General features: G+C 40.9%; 1 protein-coding gene across 7 annotated transcripts in view; it reads left to right on the plus strand.

Annotated features, from left to right (window-relative positions):
* The window catches only part of Pam (peptidylglycine alpha-amidating monooxygenase), a 283,282-nt gene that overhangs the window by 117,750 nt on the left and 144,848 nt on the right, over nt 1-20,684 (plus strand). For 4 of the 7 annotated variants that reach the window (XM_059278064.1, XM_059278067.1, XM_059278068.1 and 1 more), the window contains exons 2-3: nt 1,089-1,492; nt 2,443-2,563. In XM_059278064.1, coding sequence (XP_059134047.1) covers nt 1,389-1,492; nt 2,443-2,563 — 225 coding nt within the window. In that variant the 5' untranslated portion in view covers nt 1,089-1,388. Of the gene's footprint in view, nt 1-983; nt 1,493-2,442; nt 2,564-20,684 lie in introns of those variants that run through there. The other 3 variants (XM_059278066.1, XM_059278070.1, XM_059278069.1) reach the window with 3 other exon arrangements.

The following is a 20,684-nucleotide window of genomic DNA, read 5'->3' on the forward strand; positions in this document are numbered from 1 at the left end:
TTCCATAGTGAGATAGTAGGTTTTCAGGCTGAGAATGGAAGACAGCTGCCTATCCCTTTCTGCAGCTGAGTGCTCATACCTGGGGGAGGGGGGAGTGTGTGGAGTGGAGGAGGAAGCATAAGAGGACCTTGATCTAGAACCTTCTTTTAAGACCGTCAAATTCCCTTTTGATAATTTTTTTTTTCAGCTTAACAGTCAGCCATAGTTTTATGCCTTCCCTGAGCCCTCGCCTCTCCTGTTTATATTAATAGGAAGTTCTTGACCATAGTCTTTTTAGACATACTTCATTTAGAGAATGGCTAAGATCCTTCCCACTCCACTCCCCACACTTCTAATTCTGTTATCAGTTTCTAAACTTTATTTAGGATAGAGCATCTTTGGGAATACATGCCGCTATCAGGAAGAAATCATTGCTTTATATATTAGATGCCAGATTTTCAATGGGCATTTGCAAAGCACCTATCATGTTAACTGTAGAGTTTTAGCTTGTTTTAAAGTAATTCTGAGAACTTACAGAGAAATGTTTGTGCAGGCAGGGGGTAGCTCGCTCTTTCTCTTCTCATCCGTAGCCCTGCGGTGCATATACATGAAATGCCTTTGTTCTCGTCTTTTCTGCCTGATTATTATGGTCTCTAAGTGCTTTGTCTTCGCCCCTCTGGTGTATTCCTTGTGCCTTAGTCAGTGATTGAGTGAATAACTTTGTTTACATCGAACGGAGGTCTGGAGCACGCTTTTTTTTTGGTGAGATGAGAGATGGAGGAAGAAACCCATAGAGTGGGGTGGATAGGAGGGGAAAGCAGAGGTAAAAAATCAAAACAACAATAAAATGAAAACACAAACACAAGCCGGGAGTGGGTGTAGGGGAGGAAGAGCAAGCTAAGGCAGAACAGGGGCTTCACTCGGGGGTCTGTGAAGTCGCTGGGGCTTGCTTGTCGCGGGGGTGGAGAGAGATCAACAGACCAGCATTTTCCCCAGGCTTGGGCGCAAGCTTGTGAAACTCCTCATGTATTAAAGAACCTCGGCTGGGATTTGCTGAGGACAAATGCTGTAATGTGTTAGTCATCCATTATCGGCTTCTATTTTTGCAGGTTCCGAATGATGACTGACGCGGGTCTGCGCGATAGCCCTCACAGCCCCTGTCATTGCGAGCGATAAGGACCTCGCACGTCCGGCCGGCCGCCGCACCGGGGCTCAAGGCGCTCTGGAGGGCGGGCGGCTCCGGCGGGCGGAGCGGACTCCAGTGCCGCTTCCCACGCACCGGGACCAGACCTCCCGGACCCGGCTGCCCGCGCGTCGCCCGTCGCCCGGGGCCATGAAGTAGCAGCGGCCGCCAGCCCTGCCCTCCCACCGGCCCGGCTGCTGCACGCTGCCCCGGCCCCAGCTCGGACATGGCCCGACGCGCCCGCAGCCTGCTGCTGCTGCTGCTGCTGCTGCTGCTCACCCTGCAAGGCAGCTGCCTGGCCTTCAGAAGCCCACTTTCTGTCTTTAAGAGGTGCGTGTTTGGCTTGTTTGTGTTCCTATCCCGGGAGGAAGGTGGTTGGGGTGGTTTCTGTGCATGCTTCTTAGAAATGTAGTCACTTGTAGTAACCAGGGTCCTTGGGGAAAAAAAAAAAAAAATCTCTACAAGGCTGGTTCTCTCTACCCAAAACGACTTGGAATTTTAGCCTCAGTAACTTCTCCTCAAGTGCCCCTTGCAGATAAAGCCCACCTAACGTCCTGTAGCCAAGCTGCCCCCCTGGCTTTCGGAACTCCAATTAGAAGTTGTGACTTCCAGAACTAATCGCTCCCTCTTGGGGAAATATTTCAGAAACTACCATATAGTTGTTTAGACTTGAATGCCTTCCTGTGTATAACACCTGGAGAAATAAAATATCAAGATAGATCGGTGGTGGGGAGAAGACCATTGGCTATAATAGCTCACTAGGAAATATCGAGCTGTATACACGTACCTCGTAATTACCAGATGAAATATTTATGTACTTGTACATTTGTAATTCACATCGCAGTCTTTATTTCTTCCTCCCATAACTGTACTTAGCAAGATTGTGGTTAGAGAGGTTTTGTTGTTCGTTTCTGATTAGTAATGTGGGACTTTTGTAGTTGACAAAATGTGACTGGGTTCCAGGTCATAGCCTTACCATTAGAAAATCAGCGTGCATGTGAGGATGATAACGTCTTCATTAAGTAGAAATAAATATGTATTAGAGGCTTTTATTGAGCTGAACTTTAAGTGTGCCCTGCTTAGTCGCTTTGATTGTCTTTTGCTTACAAATTGGCTCTATGTTGCTCATCGACAGTAACATGATTCTGGGTGTCGGGGTTACAGAGTTGTCGCATTATAGTTTTTATTGGATCTACATTAGTAATCCTTAAACTTAAGGTCATAGGACTTATTTCTGCCCTTCCAATTATGTTCAAGGGTGTTAAAATGCTCTTCTTTAGGTTTAAAGAAACTACCAGATCCTTTTCCAATGAATGCCTTGGAACCACCAGACCTGTAACTCCCATTGATTCATCAGATTTTGCATTGGATATTCGCATGCCTGGGGTCACACCTAAAGAGGTGCGTGGAACTCTCTACTTTATTATTCAGCTGTTCTGTGTACTGTCTAAAATTGAAGCTTAAATGAGGAACCTGCATTTATAGCTGCAGTAACTTCTTTGCTTTCAGGCTCCCCAGATGAGGCTAGGATACTATAAAAGGGGTAAGACTTCAACGCAAAATATTCAGTTAAATTATGTTCATTAAAGTGTTACTCGTATTTTTATTGTGACTTGAAATGGAAACTTTACAGTTTGAGATTCTCTAGGGAGAAATGGCCTCTGTGATACGGCATTTAAATATACACTGAAATAAGGAAAATGTTCTAATGAAGGAAATAACATTGAGCAGCTGCATCTCCCAGATTACCGTGTTTGTTAAAATACCCTTCCAAAGCAGCCACAATTAAGATAGAAAATCCTGCTTGCTGCCAAGAATTTGAAAAACCAAACATTCCACAGTTTGGAAAGTTGGGGAAACTATTCATACAGGTGGTGGGATGGATTTTCTAGAGATATATTTTGAAGAAATAGCAGTGGTGCTCACACAGACGTGTCATGGTTCACGTGAAGGTGGGCAAGGTTGCTAGGCACCCCATGTCGGAGCACACACGAGAAGCTAACACACACTGCCCGTGTGTGTGCAAGGTGTTTCATTAAGCATGGAAAGGCCAGGATTAATTAGGCTCTGCAGCCAGCCAGAGAGGGGATTTATGTATGTCATTAAAAGAGAGCCTTCTGCGTTTAAGGGCTGCAGACAGGGAGAGGCCTGGATGTGGAAGAGCAGCAGTGGCCGATGACTCATTCTTGCAGATAATGGACTGTTTCCTCCTTTTCCCTCTTAGCACTGGGAAAAGAAAAGTATTCTATTTACTGAGGAAAATGACTTTTGAAACGGACAACCAGAAGCTCTAGAAAACACACACGGGCCTTTGACTTCAGGGTAAAACCTGACGGTATTTGAAGACTGGAGTATGGTTCTGGGTAACTACTTGACAACTATGTAAGAAATGGCCCTGCTGTCGCCACATCCCCACGTCACCAGGCAGATGCCTCTTCTGTACATTTTGTTATTTCTGCCCTGACCCCGAGTTTCATAATCACCTTATGTAGTATTTAATAAGATACCAAGACCAGAACACAGAACCACAGTCCCCCCACCCGAGAAATGAGCTGTTTGTTTCTTTTTTTTCTTTTCAGTTTTAAAATGGAGTTTTTACTCTACTTCTTTAAACTTAGCTGCTTATTTTTTATATGAAATAATCACTGGTTGGTCGTCTTTTTTTTTTTTTTTTTTTTTTTTGAGATTGTCTCCCTCTACACTGTGTGCTGGCCTAAAGCTCAAGGCAATCCTCCTGCCTCAGTTTCCTCACTGCATTAATTAGAGGAATGTGTTACCATGCCCAGCTTCAGCTTCAGTAATTGGTCTTTTTGCATGTTCCCCACAAGAACATCCTGTATACTAGTTTGAATCAAGTAATAAATTAGCACTGTTTGGAAATATCCCCTTATCTTTGTTACGGTTTCACAACAGTAGTAGGCAATTCTACTGCAACTAGTACTCCCAGAAAGAGTAACTAGAAGAGTTGATTTAAAAAAAAACGTGTGGAAGAGCTCTGTTTTCAAAAGACGAATCTTTATTTTATTTTATTTTTTTTTTTGGTTTTTCGAGACAGGGTTTCTCTGTGTAGCTTTGCGCCTTACCTGGAATTCACTTGGTAGCCCAGGCTGGCCTCGAACTAACAGAGATCCGCCTGCTTCTGCCTCCCGAGTGCTGGGATTAAAGGCGTGCGCCACCACCGCCCGGCCTCTCATCTTATAGTCTTATGATTATCATAAAAATGGCGTGGAAAGAGAGCATGTAGTATTTAAATTGTTGCTGCTTATTTTGCACTCTAGGCACAGGATTTTGCCTCGTGCAGTGGCCATTTGTTGGTTTCCTTTGCAGCGGAGTTGCTTTCCTCCTTGCTCTTTCTCTAAGGACATGTGGTTCACAGGAGCCATCTCCAGATGGGGAGTGAATGGACTGGGGTTAGCAGATGGCTAGATCTCACTTCCCTTCCACAGTGATTGATTCAGAAAAATATACACATCCTAGAACAGCCCAATCAACTTTCGGGACTTTTGCTAAGAATGCGTTTTCCTCTTTTATGTGAGTGACAAGCATGGAGTCCTGGTGTACACTAGCTTTATGGGAAGGTGCCCAGGATAATATAGAGAGACTGAAACAATGGAAGTTCTTGGTGATTTCATCACTTTGGTCACTTTTGCTTATGTTAGCCGTTACTATTTCATCCAAGCTGGGTTGAGGTTTGTCTTAACTTGCAGCTACAACTGTCTAACTGGGTGAGTGATTCAGTTGCTCTGAAACAGCTTAGATCTGGTTAGAATGTCCCATCATCTTCCCTCAACATGCTTGATTCAATGTGTTCTGCATACTGACTCACCTACAGATGATACAGCTTTATAAACATTCATGAAAAATGATAGGCTGCCCATGACAGACAGATAGAAAACCTCTTTCCTCCTCAACTTGGCATTCTTGGTTAGGTGGACTCAGAGCTATGATACTGTAAGTACTTTTAGTGAAGAAAAAAAAAGGCAATCACCCTTGTCTTAAAATGCGACTAAAACTAGAGTTAACACAGGTAAGAAGAAATGAGGTAAAGGGGGAAGAAAGAATGAAAAGTATCAGAATGAAGAAACAAAAGGTAAAGGGGACATAAGAGTTGACCCAAACAAACAAAATCCAAGGAAGTAAAATGGTCAAGAATGAGAACAAATGGGCAAAATATAGGTTATCTGGAATAGGAAGAAGAAAATACTTCTTAAATCAAGGAACAGCGAAGAGGAAAGGAAAATGTAAAGCTGGGAAGTATGCTGAGATTTCCTATCAGTTGTGGCTCAACCAGAAAAACAGAATTCACACAGGAAATAATGGAGAAGCCAGAGCTCAGTGTCAATAGCCAAGGGCTGTCCAAGAAATAGGTCATTCAATCTAGATCTTAGGAACTATTGCTTATGTTTTGGAAATGTTGAGAATGGGTATGGATTAAAGCTGATGGAAGGCTTTTGCTTGAGAAATGAGGCTGTAGGCTGGGATAAGAAGGCAAGCAGATGTAGAATAGAGGTGGAAGAGACCTTAGGGATAATTCACACAGTACAACTAACTAACTTCACAGATGGAATACAATCCTAGATTAGTATCTCACCCAAACACCCTGTCACGTCTCTGCATTATGGTTCTTCCTGATACTACAGGAGCTCAGAATGTCATTAAAAGTTACTCAATTAAACCTGAACTGGTTTGTTTAGGAAAAGAAACTGGGACTCTATTACAATATCTATTGCTGGAAGTATTAAGGCAACTCCATGTAGTTAAAAGGGAGGTTTATTTTGTGGGGTAACTTACAAGTAAAGATATAGGTTACAGGGTCCAGGAGAGGTGAAGTGCAGTCCAGCAGTGTTCTCTAGAGAACTCTACTCGGTCTACATCCAGCATCCAGGATCCAGGAACCAAGAGGGCCGGCACATCCGGATCTCCAGTCTTAAGGGCTCCTGTCTTGCCCCTGCCTCGTAGGCATGACAGTTACCAGAAGCCTCAGTGGGGGTAGTACTTCCAGGACAAAGCTGGAACAGCGAACCACTACAAATATCAGTTTTTTTAATTTTATTTATAATTGTTAGTATGTGTATCGAAGAGGGAAGGGAAAGGAAAGAAGGGGAGGGGAAGAGAGGAGAGGGAGAGGGGAGGAGAGGGGAGGGAAGAAGAGGAGGGGAGGAGAGGGGAGGGGAGGGGAGGAGAGGGGAGGGGAGGGGAGAGGGGAAGAAGAGGGGAGGAGAGGGGAGGGGAGGGGAGGAGAGGGGAGGGGAGGGGAGAGGGGAAGAAGAGAGGAGGAGAGGGGAGGGGAAGGGAGGGGAGGGGAGGAGAGGGGAGAGGAGGGGAGGGGAGGGGAGGGAAGGGAAGGGAAGGGGAGGAATGCATGTGTGCCTGAGTCAGAGGACACCTTTCAGGAACTGATGCTTTCCTTCCATTGTGGTTCTGTCAATAAAACTCATTGTGAGGTTTGTGAGGCAAGCACCTTTGACCTGCTAAACCCCCCCCCCCCAACCTAAAGTAGAAAACAGTATTTTTGTGTGTTCTAGGCTGCAATGGTCTTCATATTATCCACACAAAATTCTTCAAGTAGATTCTGAGGGATTAGGTGATCAGTGGAGCATGTGCTTTGTGTCCACCTGGGACTGTGTTCAGTCTTCAGTGACAGATATCAAAACCAAAAGACAAACCAAACAAACAACACCAAACCTAGACAAAGAACTAAGGAATGCTGAGAGCGTGAGAAATGTCTTCCCCAGGGAAGAGCACCCGTTGATTGCCTTATACCAAATGGTCGGTCCTGAAATCATAAAGTAACATTATATGGTCTAAACAGGTTGTATTTATATAGTTAGGAAGACAAACACACACACACACACACACACACACACACACACACACACACACACACTACTACCACCACCACCAACAACAACAACAATTAAAGAAAAAAAGGGGGCGTGAATTTGGAAGAGAGCAAGGAGGGATACATGGATGAGAGGGTTTGGAGGGATGAAAAAGAAAGGGGGAAATGATGTGTTATATTCTCAAAAAGTTAAAAAAAAACATAAAATTTAAAAATATTAAGTAAACAGGTAATAGGGGAAAAGACTTCTCAACATGTATTTCTGAAACTCACTATCAACAAAACAGTCAATGGCTAAAGGAATTCAACAGATTTTTTACCTAACAGCTTAATTAAACAAAGAACCAAGTAACCAATCTTTCCTTTTACATATTGAAAAACTAGATAAAGGAAATCCCAGAAGTTCTAGATCTTTTATGTAAAACAGCTTTAAAAAAGGAGGTGAAAATTAAAGCTACAACTACCACTATTATAATGCTATTCAATTCTGAAGGTCTCTGTGTGTTGTCTTTCTAACAACCAAGAACTGTTGTTAGAAATATCAATGCAATGAGATTCAAACTGCAGAAATTTTTTTAAAAGCAGACTTTTCTATATAGTCATACAGCATGCCATCTTATCTTGTTATGAGAATAATAGCATAATGAAAGATCTCTGGCTTTGATTATACACTCAGTTAAACTCACTCTGACATGGAAATTTTTATGTACTTCCTATTCTTTTATTCATTTCCAAGTCATGAATATTTGGGGATTTATTTATTTGTTTTTAGATTTGAGAAGCTGATGGGGAAGAGTAGCAACTTTAAAACTACTACTTGTAGGGTTTAGTAAGGACCTGGTTTCCAGTGACACTATTTCAAACACAGCAGAGCCAAAAAGTAGCAATGCATTAAGACTGATCATCTGGTGCTTTTTCTTTGCTGGGCCCCTTAAGTGATCTGGAACTGTGGACTATTGCTGTGATTAACTCTCGTGTCTACAAAGAAAACAGTTTGATAAACTGCCTGTTCATTTATGATCATACTAAAGTGTATAAATTTTGTGAGTTAACTGCCCCATGGATATTAAATGAGGCATAATTGCAAATAATGTTATATGTAGTTTGTTTTCTAAATTAAGTCAGATCCTGGAGTTAGAATGTAGCCTTTCGAGCCAGGTTGGCAGTGGCCTTGCCTCAGCTCTTGAAGTGCCAATTCATCCATGCTTCTTGGCTCTGTGGTTACTTCCTCCTGTCCCTTCACCTGCCTAAAGAATAGAAGTTTACCTAACCTAGGGTGTTCTGAGGAGTGAGAATACAGTAGCTCATTCATTTCAGTTTAGTTGCCCACACTTGGTAAGTGAACAGAATGTGTACACTTAACACTAGTACTGTTTCCTGCAGTGTATGTGTTCAAGGACCAGAGGATGAGTTTTAAAATGAGAAATGGACTTTCCATCATGACTCCATGGAGACGGTGAGACAGCATAAGTGTTTTGAAGGTGAGGAAAGGCAGCCAAGTGAAAAAAGGCAGAAAGCCGGAACCTGGACCAGGGAAAGCTGGATAAAGAAAGTGAAAAGAGGAAAATCATTCAGGCTGCTCAGTCACTGCAGGGGATCCAGGGACAATGGCTCTGTGATCAGAGAAGGAAGGGATGCTGAGACCACCTGTTCCTCAGCCTTTACGCATCTGTTGGGGTCCTTGCAAGACAAGTTTCCCGAAGAAGAGATATCAGTAATGATGTAATATATTATTGTAATATATTAGCTTGAGTAATCCTAGGCTTCCTTGGTGACTCTTCTGCGGACCTTGAACACTGACCTTATGAAATAACCAAACAACAAAAACCCACTCATGTCTAGTAATCCTAGTTACACGGAATTTATTTACTATTGAATGAACATTGTTCCTTTGTATTACTTTTGCAAAGTTGACAGGGATGGACCCTAAGTGATTCGGAAGGACAGCCAGCCTTCTCTAGCTTTATTTATTTCTCGTCCTGTCCTTTAATTGTTAAGAGATTCTTTTCTCAGCCGGGCGGTGGTGGCGCACGCCTTTAATCCCAGCACTTGGGAGGCAGAGGCAGGTGGATCTTTGTGAGTTCGAGGCCAGCCTGGTCTACAGAGCAAGATCCAGGAAAGGCACAAAGCTACACAGAGAAACCCTGTCTTGAAAAATAAAAAAAAAAAAAAGAAAAGGAAAAAAAAAAGAGATTCTTTTCTCATTTTAGTTTTGAAAGTTTAAGATTGGTGATGTGTGCCAAATCCACAAATTATATTTATTTGTGCATTGAGGTTTTGCTTCACTAGTGAAACCTAATTGTATCAATTAAATAAAATACAAAAATATTAAATGGTTCTTGTAAACTACAAATTAAAGTGGTGTATAGTTTGTTTTTAACTGTTTAAGCTTAAATTATGTTGTTTGGTCTATGTTTTGATGAAAGCCTGTTTAATGCCCAGTCAAGGAAGACCTGGTCCACAGTGTTTTTTCTGATATTTCATATTTACATCTAGGATTGCACATATGAGGATACACCGAACATTCTCCCCATTCTTTTTTTTTTTTTTAATCAAAAAATAAGCAGAAGAAAAACACTGGGCCAAGTGATATGACTCCCAAGGCAAAGGTACTTGCTGCCAAGCCTGATGACCTGAATTCAGTCCTGAAGACCTCTATGGGAGAAGGAGATAACCAGTTCCCACAAACTTTCCTCTGACCTCCACATGCCCATGTGGCACATGTGAGCTGACACACACAATGAAATTAATATAGATTTTTTAAAAGAAGGCAAAGTTTTTGAAATTAGTTTTTGTGGTCTTTATTTCATCTCATGCCTTAGAGAAATCAAGGAAGCATCTAAGGAAGAGGATTACCTTGTGACCATCTGTGTTCTCAGTAAACTTTGGTTCTTTTTTACTGTGTCTGTTCCTGTTAAGCATTTTCAAGGAGAGAAGATATTTTTGAGTGTTTGTTATGGACTACTATTATTAGATACTTTACAACCATTGTCTCATTAATTAGCATAAAAAATCCACTCAAGGTCTTATTATATTCATTTTTTTTTTCACAAGAAATTGAGTCCAAGAGACATTAAAATAACCTGTCCATAGCCAAATGGCTAGTAAATAGAACACAGCTTTAAATTTACTTTAATATGAATCTGAAACTCATGCTTATTTCATAATTCTGTTCTGCAATTCTGTTAATGATTAATTTGAGGAGAGATTTAGCTATCATCATTGACCAAGACCAAATAGCTGTATACCTTGAACACCAAGAGCCATGACTGCCCATCATATACTGTAAATAATATATGGTAATAGAATGTTGCTCTGTGTGTTTTATATAAACATGTACTTTTAATTATACATACTTGTAAAAATATGTATAATTATTTTTGTTAAACAAAATACAGATGACTGACCCCATTCTAAAACCCAGAATAATCTTTTCTTAAACACTCTCATGCAAGAAGAAAGAAATGCTGCTGAGCTGACTGCCTTAAATCAGTTCTCATTTCCTAATTGTTAAAAGACACAATACAGGCAAGTTCACCTTATTTTAACCCAAATTTTTTACCACTTTTCTATCTACATGTAAACCATAGTCTAGCAAACTGTTTCTTAACATGTCAAATAGTAAATGCTTTCCACTGGTGTGACATAAAGTCTCTTGGCTGCTGTAGTTAGAAAGCAGCTATAGATAATATGTAAATTAATGGCTTGGCTGCATTCCGATATGGAGTTGTATCTGCTAACACAGGCAGCCAGCCCATTGGCTGTAGTCTCTCTATCCCTGATCGAAACAACTGCATACGTCACTCAGGCTAATAAATGGATTTGACCTTTGGCATCACATGAACTGTGTCTGACATCCAGGACAAGAGGAATAAAAGTGTCAATACAAGGTTAACAGTGACTTAATCTTAGTTTCGTAGTTACCTATTCAGTATTGATGTCTAAATGATTATAAACCCGAGTTCTTTTATTTGGAACATGGCCTTCATACTTTACCATCTCCGTCAGTAGCAATTCCTGTCATATAATTTTTCTAGGTAAAATACACAAGCAACTTTATCAACGTGTCACTCTTTTTCATGGCTCATAAGCAATGTGCCAGCGCATCCTGTTGATGTCATTCGCAAGTACAGCAGCATCTAGGCTTTTTGTCGCTACGGCTGTCTTTCTCATTCTGGTCAGAGAACCGTGTGTTCTTTCTGCACTGTTTTGATGGAGCACCTGTACCTATGCGTTGCCAGATTGTGCTCCACACAGCAGCCACGGGGGTCCTATTAGCACAGAAGTTAGGTCACATCACCCTTCCGAACACTTCAAATGTTGCCAGCACCACTCACTCACACCAGTCCTTTAACGTGACCTCCGCAGCTCTTCATTTTTCCTGACACATTTCCCACTCTTGTCTCTTAACCCTCATGCCTGTGTTATAAGCCATGTCAAAGGGAAGAAACGCTATTGTAAGTGGTAGGACGCATTTTGAACAGTAACAACTGTTGCGGTAAAATGTAAAATCCAGTGTGAACTGAACACAACTGCAGTTTATGCTGCAGTGACTGAGCCCTGTAAAGGGAGAATTAGGGAGTGAAGGGACGTAGTAACAACTGGGGACTCAGTAAAGTCAGAGACGTGAGAAATTGCAAGGACTAGTCAGGATGAGTGTGATTAGGCCAGATGTGTCTACTTGCTGACAGTGACCCAAGTTGTCATTCTGGCCAGTTACAGGGTCTGGGAGCCAGAGGATTTATTTTCTCAGATGTGGCTAGGATAGTTAGCAAATCTGTTAGCCCAACTAGGTTCTCAGTTCATCTTAGGGATGCAGAGTTGAGCTGTGAAAGACTGTCACTGTCATTTACAAGGTTCATGTCCTTGTAAGTGAGGTTGAAGCCTAGCCAAGAAGAAGGCTTGAGCCTGGCTTGAGTTGGGCCAAGGATATTCCATCTGTGAGTTGTGATAGTACAGGGCTAGTGGCGGCATCTTGGATGAAATACTTCAGTTGTTTCAGTTCTATAATGATAGTTTCTGATGGAATTGTGGATTAATCCATTAATATGTATAGAGCTCAGTAAATGTTATTTCTGCTGTGCAGAACACTGATGGATAAGTTAAGACACACTGTCATGTAGGTAATATAAAGTCCTGTATAGTGAGCATCTCAGTATTTTTGAAATTAAAAGTGAGGGTCTTACAGCGCCTTATCAGGAGGATCACAGTCAAAAATCTACATCTCTTTCACACTGCCTCAGGAAAATATCTATGGAGACAGTCAAAGTTGGAAAAAGATCATTGAAAACAAAAAAATTATTATATTTATAGCAATAGCTCTAGAAATAAGGCTATGAGCAGATGAATAACCAGACATATACCCTTCATCATATCATCTTTTAAAAAAAATCTGCGAATAATTAAAAGTTCAGTTTATCCAGTAACAAAACAGCTATATACCTTAAGTACCAAAGTATCATTTCAAATATGTAAAAGAAATATTCAAAGTAAACCTGATTAAATATAGTTATGGAGTTATATGTGAGTGCTAGAGTGATGGCTTCCTCGGTAAAATGCTTGACACAAACCCAACATGAGGACCTGAGTTCAGATCATCAACACCTGTGCAAAAAGCTAGGGATGTGGCTCAGTGGGTAAGAATGCCTGCTGCACCAGTGTGAGGACGTACATCTACTCCTCGCAAAATGTAAAAAAGCGGGTATGGCTGGCGCTCACCTGTAATCCCAATCCTGTGGGGTACAGAGGCAGGAGGATGGCTAGAGTTTGGGAGCTGCTGTCCTAGCTTCAGGTCCAATAAGAGAGCCTGTCTTGAAAGATTGGGTGTGACAGAGCAGAACACCTAACACAAGCATGTATGCATGCACTGTACACATGTGTATGCACGCACATAAAAATATGTGTATAGTGTGTTTCCATCTTAAGCCAGTTTTAACACAAAGTCTTGATATACGCATGTCCGTTTGATTAGATGTTTCTCGTGTCTGTTTGTTTAATATATTTTTACTCGTGCAATGTGAATGTGGGAAGAGGTACCTGAGGCTCTAAGCTTTTGTTTCCTTGGAGAAGGAACAATGGAGGAGGATGACAGAAGGTTTTTTTTTTTAATTTATCTGTTCTACCATTAAAAAGATCATCTGTTATCAATTATAAAATTGTTTTAAAAAATGAAATACACATCATCCCCAAGGGAAACAATACAGCTCGGTCTTATGTTTCTCTCATATAAACCTCTAATGTTTAGAAATCTCTACAGGGGGTTTTCCATACAATGCCTCTAATTGATAAATTTTTAATTCCTATTCCTCTGCTTTGCAACAGTGCCATTAGGAGAGTCTGATTAATTGAAGAATATAGGGAATTGGGTACATGTTTAGAAGCAAAGAGAGGCAGATTTGTAGGGGGTCATTTTTCTATTATACTCAGTCTGAAGATATTTGTGGAAGGCAACCATGCATCCATTTCCACATGAGCAAGGAAAGTGATCCTTTTTGCACTTACTAGCCACCATTTTTTGTTTCACTTATTTTCAGCTTCATATAGTTTGAATGAATATTTCACTGACCTTATACAAGGCATACCTCTGGAGCTGTTCTGCATGGATGTCACATTCTTTGTTAAAAAAAAAAAAAAAAGTACATAGTGTGCTCTTTCAAGACAAGGATAACTCTTCATAGACGACACATTGTATTTGATTGTATATAAGGAGACAAATCAGATACGTACATGACAGGAACAGCTAGACCTTCACAAACAATAGTCACCCCACCCAGCAACGCTCAGAGCGCTGTTGGAGAGCAGCATATATAAAAATAGAGGGTACATTTCTGTTGTACAGTATATGTTACTCCCACCTTCAGCCAATCCAGTATTAAAGGAAAACATTTGCCATGGCAACATTGATTTACGAAGGGCAAGTGATGTTTCTGAGAGATTGAGTTATTTCTTTTCATAGTTCCCATATGCACCCAGTTAACTCTTCAACAACCTTATTTAATAATGTTGTAGATAACTGTAAGGAGGCACTACCTGATTAAATTTAGAAGTTTCAGTTTGGAAATAGAACTATGAAAAATAAACTCATAACAAGAACTGACATCACATTAAATACAAGCAGAAAAATACCGATGAAGTATTTCAGCCTTCATTATTTATGGAAATGAACATTTCATGCATTAAGCCTACTGTATTAGGGTTAAATCATTTGCTTCCAACTAAATTATCATTTTGCTATGGAAATGCAAATTCTGTTTACTTCAGTTTCCACAATTGATTATACCAGATATAATATTAAGTTTTGACACTGTAGATGTGATAAATATTAATTTTATCTTCTTAATGTATTTTTCATCAGTGACATGGCGCGTCTCACAGATATTTTTCTGTTATAGTTTCAGTTATTTGCGGCAGAGTATGAGAGCAGTAGAGACAAGAAAGAAGGTAGATGGGTAGCCTGAGTAAGTGTAGGTATTAGAGAGGTCGCTGTAGTGGGGGTCAAACAAATTTAGAAGTTAACAAATAGTCGCTATATTGTTTCTCTGCTATTATAACCACTCCACAGTACCAAATGGAGAAAATTGTGCCCAGGAGTTAGGAAATTAAGTTCCTGTCCTAAATAGTTTAGAGTTAAGAGCAAAAATTTATCTTACTCAACATGAAATTTCTGTCTCTGCCAGAAGTAAATATCTCTCTCCCTTCTACCTATCATTTATTTCATCATCACAGTAAGCCTGAGTTTGGAAACCCACAGATATCGCATCTATAGGACTTCAGTCATTTGTGGTGGGGGTCAGCTGAAATAAAAAAGGCATTCATGCAGTTGGTGCCCATAGCATTTATTCTCTTTTCCACTTTTGTTTGTGATGACCTAAAACAAAACAAACAAAACAAAACAAAAACTGGAAGGACCAAGGAAGCAAGTCAAAAGCCAGGCTATGCCTTTGTAATGCTTTGGAGTCTGCTTTCCTGTGGAAATCCCTAGTTCATTAGAAGATGCTCCTTCCCTTTTTTCCTCACTTTTGTCTTTCCACAGTGTGTGCTCCCCGAGATCCAAGTGTGTCAGCTATCAAGAAACTTAGAGAAGCGTGACTCTAAGATAGTTTGCTTCCTTTAAAAAATGAACTGTCTCTCAAATGTATTTATTGTAGGTAAGAATTCGTAATATAAGGGAGGGTTGCAAACCGGTTTCCCTCTGCCCCATTTACATTTGTTACGAAGAACAGTAATTTAGTTAACAATGCCGTTGTCTCTTCATGTCAGTCAGCCAGTCAGCGCAGGACATCATAGAGGAGGAGCTTTTTTTGCAAGGTGAACTGAAACCTAGTGAAATCTCAGCAGTGAACTGGAAACTAGTGAAATCTCCTCAGCAGTGAAATCACAGAGTCGATTTAGGCATATGCATCAGCCTTTACAAGATACTAGAGGATACAGCTCAATGCCTCACATTAGACAAGTACTCTTTTCACTGAGCTATGTCTACAGCCCAACAGTTTCTAAAGTCATTTATGCCAGAGCATTTAAATAATAAGCAGAATTATTTTTAAAAATCTTTTCCTACTAAGTACCAGTCTTCTAGGCTACTTCTTAGCCCCTCCCCAAGCCTTTCAATATCTTGTCATCACTGTTTCTTATATTCCCTTCTCAGTATTTAAATGTCACTCATGGTCATGCACTTAACATATTATGTATTGTAATGAATATAGTAATCTTGCTAACGAGGCATTATTTATAATTGTACCTCTGCTAGAGGAGCAAAAAGAAGTCTGAGTCTGAGTGTGTATCACTCTGGGGCATCTCCATTTCATGTCTCTTCAATGAAATACCTGCACTGCTATCTTTCTTGAGATGCACTGCTGCTCTAAATTTCCTATGTATATTCTAATCACAAAAGTGATTAGAAAAAAGTGAAGTAATGCATTTGTTAATTAGCTAAATGTAGAAGTACTGCAGTGTGCTGCCCATGACACCCATGCGCAGTTTTTGCCTACCAAATAAAATAGATTCCTTAAGACAATAGACAGACATGGAACATGTGACTTGATGAATGTGTGCACGGGAATGTGTGAACTTCCGCTACCACCATCTTATTAAAGTCCTAACCCAGATTGATGGCAACACCTCCTGGTCTTGTTCATTACTGTATCCATCAAGCCTGAACTGTTGCTTACTACCCAAAAAAGATTCGTTGAATAAAATTTGAATAAAGGAAAAATAATTCTTTGCAAATCATGAATGCCATCTGTCGCACAAACACACCATTGTTTATTAATATGGATTATGAGTTATGAACCTCACCCTCATTCTCTTCAGGTGTAAGTGGCATTCTTAAGTTCAATGCTTTTATTTCAACTGCTTCCTAATTTCACACATTTGCATGTGTCTTAGTTAGGATTTCTATTGCTGTGAAAAGACACCATGACCACAGCAACTTTTATAAGGCAAACATTTCATTGGTGTTGGCTTACAGTTTCAGAGATTTAACTATTATCACCATGGTGGGACATGGAAGCATGCAAACAGACATGGTGCTGGAGAAGGAGCTGAGAGTTCTATACCTTGGTCTGAAGACAACAGGAAGTGAACTGTGACATTGGTCATAGGTTGAACATAGGAGACCTCAAAGCTCACCCCCACAGTCACACACTTCCTCCAACAAGGACACACCTACTCCATCCAACAAGGACACACCTATTAATAGTGCCACTCCTTATGGGGGCCATGTTCTTTCAAACCACCACATGTGATTTTTCCTACTGTTTATCAGCTTATTTGTAGTATAATATCTAAAGTTCATTAATATTAGGTGTGCAGTTCAATAAAAGTTTGCAAGTGTGTGCATCTGTGTAATTGACACCATAAAGAACATTTCTGTCGCCCCAGAGAGCTCTCTTTGCTTCAGTGCACTCTCCTCATTCCTTACTCACTTGTGTGCTGGTCTTTCTGTTACTGTGGCTTAGGCTTTCCTGCATTTATATTACTTATGAATGAAATTGCACAGCAGAGTCTTTCTCCCGACTTTCTAGATTCATCTATAACAAGTAATGAAGGTCCTTTGTTCCTTTTTATTTGGACGAGTGGTTGCAGGGAAAGCTGGATTCTCTTATTTACTTATTTATTTATTTAGTGTTGTTTGTTTGTTTGTTGTTTTTTTGAGACAGGGTTTCTCTGTGTGGTTTTGGTGCCTGTCCTGGCTTGCTCTGTAGACCAGGCTGGCCTCAAACTCACAGAGATCCACTTGCCTCTGCCTCCTGAGTGCTGGGATTAAAGGCGTGTGCCACCACCACCCAGCTTGGGAAGCTGGATTCTAACTGTTGTTGTCTCCATAGCCTGTGCTTTTAATCATTACATTATTATGGTTTGGAGTCAAAATAATTGTCTTAATACTTTCTGATGTTACTTTCCTAGTCAAAATTTTTGACTGATTCTTCATTTTGACCAAATGCATTTCCTGTAGCATGGTGTGGCATTAATTTCTCTGCCATATTGCCCTATTTGTGACACTTTTGAAACATCCTGTTTGTTCTTCCCTGAATCCCCATTTTCTGCCATATTTAATGCTTTTGTTAATCTTCTTGTTCAAATGTTGTTTCTTATTTAATGTGTATGTATTTGCACTGCATGTGTGGCTGGTACCCAGAGAGGTCAGAAGAAGGTTTCAGATCTTGGAACTAAAGTTGCAGACAGTTATGAAGTGCCATGTAGGTGCTGGGAACCACACTCATGTCCTCTGCAAGAGCAGTGAGTGTTTTTAACCATTGAGCCATTTCTCCAGTCCCACATTTGTTATTCTTTTTTTTTTTTTTTTTTTTTGGTTGGGGAGGTTGGTTTTTTTTTGAGACAGGGTTTCTCTGTGTATCTTTGGAGCCTATCCTGGAACTCACTCTGTAAACCAGGCTAGCCTTGAACTCACAGAGATCTGCCTGCCTATGCCTCCCGAGTACTGGGACTAAAGGCATGTACCACCACCACCGGGCCACATTTTTTTGTTCTTATAAGCAGTTGTCTTTGAACATCTTGATACCCTTGGACATCTTCACGTTCTCACATCTTCAACTGTTGAGATCATCTTCCATCAACTTATACTCTGAGTGCTTTTCTTTCTGAACCCATCAGAGTCTCCAGCTGAGTTGAGTTCCATAATTTATGCCACTCTTAGAGACCTAGTACATTGTCACATGTAGAGACTGATTTTTCATCTATTAACTTCCAACACACACACACACACACACACACACACACACACACACACACACACACACACACACACAATGTCTCTGAAAGCCCTGGTGGCATAGTATTCCTCTTAGTTCAGATTATGCCAGTCTATGCTCATCCTGAACAACTATCTCCATCTGTATTTAAAAAGAATCTGTTCCTTCCTACCAGTCCTTCCAACAATAATGCTTACATATTGCTTTGTGCTGTGTAGGAAGTTGGCTTAAGGCCCAGTAAGAATTGTCTGTGTCGATAGAACTACACCCCCAGTGCCTTGGAAAGTGCTTGATACTTAGTGAGCATTACCAGGATTACTCATTAAGGATTATTATGCTCTGGGCTGGCGAGGTGACTCAGTCTGTAAAGTGTTATGTGAGCATGAGGACCTGAGTTTGATCCCCAACATCCCGTGGAACAGTCACTCTCCATAGTTCGTGTCTATGATCCCAGCGCTGGGGAGGCAGAGTCAGAAAGACTTCTGGCATTGGCTTGTCTTCCAGACTAGCTGAATTGATGATCCTCTGGCTTAGTGAATCATCCTGTCTCAAGCAATGTGGAAAATGACCAAGGAAGACAGCTACCGACTTTGATTTCTGGTCTCCAGTTGCATGCACACACACCAAAAGAATGGTTATTTATTGGTTGTGTTCTTTAGTCAAGGCACAAAGCATATTAGCAAATCTAGACTGATTAGGCAACTAGACTTCAAAGGAATTTATGGTTTAGGATGCAGCCTGTCTCTTTGGTTAAAATGGTTGGAAACACATCAGACTGTTTAGCGCCTTGGTGACTAAATTTAGGTCTTCCTTTGAAACCTCATAAAACCTGTCCTTTGCTGCTGTTTAATTCCCCGTGCTTACTGTATTCATCCTCAAGACTCTTGACCATGCTCTGTTCTTACCAAGCTTTTAGGTGCCATACCACCACCACCACCACTACTCACCTTTTAAAAAACTATTCTTTTGAGACATAATCTTACTGTTTCCCAAGCTAGTTTTCAGTTCCTGGGCTCAAGAGACTGACCTAGCTTCAGCTTCCTGAGGTCAGGGACTGCATGCATTCACCACCTCCCCAGCTCCTTCTCTCCTGATTAACCTGGTTAATACATTCTCATCTTTCAGATCTCAGCCAAGATATCACTTTCTCAGAGAGAAAGCCTTTCTACTCCCCTCCACATCCTCCTTTTGAAAGAGTTATCTCCTCTGGGTACCCTGTACTTCTTCAGGATATCACAACTGCAGGAAAACTTCATGTTTAACTGACTTTATTTTCTCAGTAGCCTAGAAACCACACAAGAACAGGAAACACATCTAGTTTTGTTCACTGCTGTATGGCTCTTCCCCAGTGCGTGTCAATATGAGACTCAATATATATTTCTGTCATAGACTGGCATATGGTTAATAAGTGAATGATTCTCCACTGCCACCATCCAGCCAAAGTCTTAACTTGGATTGATAGTAATGATTCCTGGTCTGTCTCCCTTTCTCATCATGCCTTCATAGCATCTCCTTAGTTTCCTCCAAGTTGTCTTCTGACAAAAATGTGCTCATGACTCATGGCACATGCCTCACTCACTCCCCACAGCTAACATGACATCCAGCATATCTAAATTCAAATTTAGATCAAATTAAAATTCTCTCACCAAAATCAGAAGGCATATTCTAATCAAGTCTGAGTCCTCCCCGTCTCCCACACCCTTTTCTGTAACCTTCTTTGGTCTTTGCAGCTTGTAGTCTCGGGATTTCCAGAGCTGTAAATTCTGTGCCCATTAGTAGCTATCAGTGTCTGCCTCTCTATCTCAAGGTTTTGTTCCAATTAATTTTGCAGCTCAGAGAGTCTTTCTCTTCTTTGTCTAAATTTTTCCTCTCCAGTATTATAACTCAGACTCTCTCTTCAGAGACCCCAGGAGCTGAGAGAAACCTAGGCCACTTCCTCTTGGTTTTGAGGCTTAAATTTTATAATTTTTAAAAACAAATGCCATAGCACGGTGTAGCACAAATCTTAAATGGTCTTATTAATAAAATCAAACCCGGAGCAAGGTATTGGGGTGAATGCTGGAAAATCAGAGAGACAGAACAAGCCACAGCTACCTCACCTTGCCAACTTCTCAGCTGATCCTGTTTCCTCAGACTGGATGCCTCTCAGCTGAACTGTGCTGCTCAAAAGCCTAAAAGCTTAACCAGGCTATAGTTCCTCATCCTCATGCCTTAAATACCTTTCTGCCTCCTGCCATTACTTCCTGGGATTAAAGGCGTGAGTCACCATGCCTGGCTGTTTCCAGTGTGGTCTTGAACTCACAGAGATCCAGACAGATCTCTGCCTCTAGAATGCTAGGATTAAAGGCGTATGCGTATGCTACCACCGCCTAACCTCTATGTTTAATATCGTGGCTGTTCTGTTCTCTGACCCCAGATAAGTTTATTAGAGTGCACAATATTTCGGGGAACACAGTACCACCACAGCAAG

This window comes from Peromyscus eremicus, chromosome 13 (genome assembly GCF_949786415.1).
Source record: "Peromyscus eremicus chromosome 13, PerEre_H2_v1, whole genome shotgun sequence".
Taxonomy (NCBI): domain Eukaryota; kingdom Metazoa; phylum Chordata; class Mammalia; order Rodentia; family Cricetidae; genus Peromyscus; species Peromyscus eremicus.